This window comes from Oncorhynchus tshawytscha, linkage group LG13 (genome assembly GCF_018296145.1).
Source record: "Oncorhynchus tshawytscha isolate Ot180627B linkage group LG13, Otsh_v2.0, whole genome shotgun sequence".
NCBI classification, from domain to species: Eukaryota; Metazoa; Chordata; class Actinopteri; order Salmoniformes; family Salmonidae; genus Oncorhynchus; species Oncorhynchus tshawytscha.
This window is the reverse complement of record NC_056441.1, coordinates 61,922,299-61,925,156: the sequence shown is the minus strand read 5'-3', so window position 1 is coordinate 61,925,156 and position 2,858 is coordinate 61,922,299. Positions and strand designations below refer to the sequence as shown.

The following is a 2,858-nucleotide window of genomic DNA, read 5'->3' as shown; positions in this document are numbered from 1 at the left end:
GACTCCTGACTCTGTCTCCTACTGCCTCTGACAGGGCTGTGGGAGAGGGACTCCTGACTCTGTCTCCTACTGCCTCTGACAGGGCTGTGGGAGAGGAATTTATAAAGGAGGCCGTCTAAGAGATGGAGCATGTGCCACATCAACTTCCCTCTCCTGTCCCCTCCTATCCTCTCTGGACTCTCAGCTTGTTTAAAGATGTGGTGCATCATCTTGACGATGGGAAATGTTCACCAGAGTCTCCTCTGTCCTCCTGACTGCCCTTAGATTTTGAAGCTGTGCAGTTTGCAGAATCATGGCCCCGCTGCCGGGCTGATGGGAAACATTCACAACTCATGCATCTGCTTTGTCTCACTGTCAATGTTACAACTGATAGTGAGGAGAACAAAACCTAATGTTGCCTATGTTTACATGAGCTTGTAAAACAAAGTAGGTTATCAATTATGGTGGACCAAACTGTATACTGTAAGGATTGGTTGTACAGTGTTTAATCTTATAGACGTTTTTCTACAGAAAAGCTTCTCCAATTTGTATCTTGTGGGGACTTGATGAGTTGCTCTTAGATGTTCACTAAGATTGTGAACACATCTACATGGGGATGGTAAATGCTGTAAGGATGATAAAATGCCACGTGTTACACCTCACGAGATATTTCAACCTTGTGTTTTCCTCCTCTAAATGTATTGTAAAAGTTTTGCTTAAATGAGAAAAGGATCGTTGAGTTTAATTTGCAGTGGTTTGTATATTCCTTGCGATGTTGCCATGTGCAATGTTGTCTCTGGCTGGAACAACCTTTTACGTTAAATGATAAAATCAATTAAACCAATCAATCAATTCACATGGACATGCATCTCAAAGGAAGATAGCGGATGGCGCTTCTGTTTTATCCCTGCATGTTTTTCTTCTGCGACCATACACACTCCTACTGAGTCACGAGAAGCTCCTGCAGTCTATCAACGGAAGAGCGCGCGAAGCTGGAGGCAGCGAAGAGGATGCGTGCGTCTCCGGTGGACTTGATTGCTTGCTTGGGAATGTTTTTAACGAGGTTGGATTTCCTACGCTTGAACAAATAATTGTTTCCCAAGATCACACCTACTGAATTGAATGGTTATGAGTCCCGAGAATGTTCAGGGAATTGTTGGAAATTCTGGAAAATGCTTTTTTTTTTTGCATGTTTGATCGCGACCAGAGAGGAAGATAGTATCAGCTTGCTCTAATTATAACGCTGTTGCTTTAGGTTACATATTCAGTATAGGCTACTTCTGTCAACTGGAATACCCAAAGGAACAAGGTGGAATAGTTTTTCTTCGTCCTATTTCTGTTCTGCAACCCACAGAAGCCCTGCTGTAGTAGGCCTATGTGTTTCAAGCAATGAAACAGAAGTGTATCATTATTTGACAGTCAAATGTCATAGTCAAAACGTACTGGACTGAGACGGTAAGTTTAGCTGTGTATTTTTGTTTGCTTGTCAAATGCGTTTGTATAGTATATTGACATTGATGGGATGATCTGCAAACAACCACATTCAACGTTTGTGGATATTAATGGTTTCACCAAATTCAGTTATTACCAGCAGTTGTTGTTATCGTATTCATTTTAAAAAATAAACTAAGAAATATTTATATTATCCAGAAAATGTATGTAAATGCTTTGCTGACTTTGTTGTTAGCCTTTGGATTTTTGTTGATTTAGATTCCGCTGGACTTTTTCTTTACTGCCAAGAACGTTGGAATGAGTCAACCTGCCCTCAGGGCAATTAATACGATTTGGTATGTAAATCTGATCCACTCCATTGAGCATGACACATTACAAATCTGATTCCCCCTGTCTCTGTCCACTGCCTCCCCAAAATGTAGATTAATCAATCAATCTAACCTGTCTAGGTGAGTGAGATTGCCTAGCAGCGATGTCTCGACTGTACTACAGGAGGACAGACAACTCCTCCTACAGGGACCGGATCGCTCTGAGGATTGTCAGGGCTGAGTCTGAACTGTCTGTCCTGGAGAAGAACTACCTGGGAGCAGTGGAGAAAGGAGACTACGCCTCAGTCAAACAGGCTCTAGAGGTAGGGATGAAGGGAGGAGAGGAAAGGAGACTACGCCTCAGTCAAACAGGCTCTAGAGGTAGGGATGAAGGGAGGAGAGGAAAGGAGACTACGCCTCAGTCAGACGGGCTCTAGAGGTAGGGATGAAGGGAGGAGAGGAAAGGAGGAGGGAGGAAGGAAGGGAGGGGATGGAGGAGAAAGGAGACTATGCACCTCAGTCAGACGGGCTCTAGAGGTAGGAATGAAGGGAGGAGAGGAAAGGAGGAGGGAGGAAGGAAGGGAGGGGATGGAGGAGAAAGGAGACTGCACCTCAGTCAGACGGGCTCTGGAAGTAGGGAAGAAGGAAGGAGAGGGAGTGTTGAAGGAGTAAGGGGGAAGGGAGGGATAAAGATGTGGAGAGAGGTAGGAAGGGAGGAAGGGGGGAGAGAAGGGAGAGAGGGAAGGTATACTACAGCTCCCTCCAACAAGCTTTAGAGGTAGGGATGGAGGGAGGAGTGGGAGGGGAGATGGAGGGAGGAATGGAGAGAGATGGAAGGGAGGGAGAGAGAGAGGAAGAGGGAAGGGTGGGAGGGAGGGATAAATAAGTCTCAGTTCAAGTACAACATCAATAAACATGATACAATTTGCTATCCTGATACCATATAACTAAGTAAACATCCGTTGTAATTCCCTCTCCCGCCTGTAGGAGGCAGAGATCTACTTCCGGATCAACATTAACTGTATAGACCCGTTGGGCCGCACAGCTCTGCTGATCGCTATTGAGAATGAGAACCTGGAGATTATAGAGCTGCTGCTCAGCTTTAACGTGTATGTCGGT

At 45.0% G+C, this 2,858-nt stretch overlaps 1 protein-coding gene across 2 annotated transcripts in view; it reads left to right on the top strand.

The window, feature by feature from the left end:
* The first annotated feature begins 905 nt into the window (after window positions 1-905).
* The window catches only part of LOC112265447 (short transient receptor potential channel 4-like), an 18,772-nt gene continuing 16,819 nt past the window's right edge, over window positions 906-2,858 (top strand). Inside the window, exons 1-4 of one of the 2 annotated variants that reach the window (XM_042296115.1) lie at window positions 906-1,434; window positions 1,690-1,766; window positions 1,881-2,062; window positions 2,727-2,858. The exon at window positions 2,727-2,858 is cut by the window's right edge and continues 87 nt beyond it. In XM_042296115.1, coding sequence (XP_042152049.1) covers window positions 1,904-2,062; window positions 2,727-2,858 — 291 coding nt within the window. In that variant the 5' untranslated portion in view covers window positions 906-1,434; window positions 1,690-1,766; window positions 1,881-1,903. Of the gene's footprint in view, window positions 1,435-1,689; window positions 1,767-1,880; window positions 2,063-2,089; window positions 2,121-2,726 lie in introns of those variants that run through there. The other variant, XM_042296116.1, reaches the window with a different exon arrangement.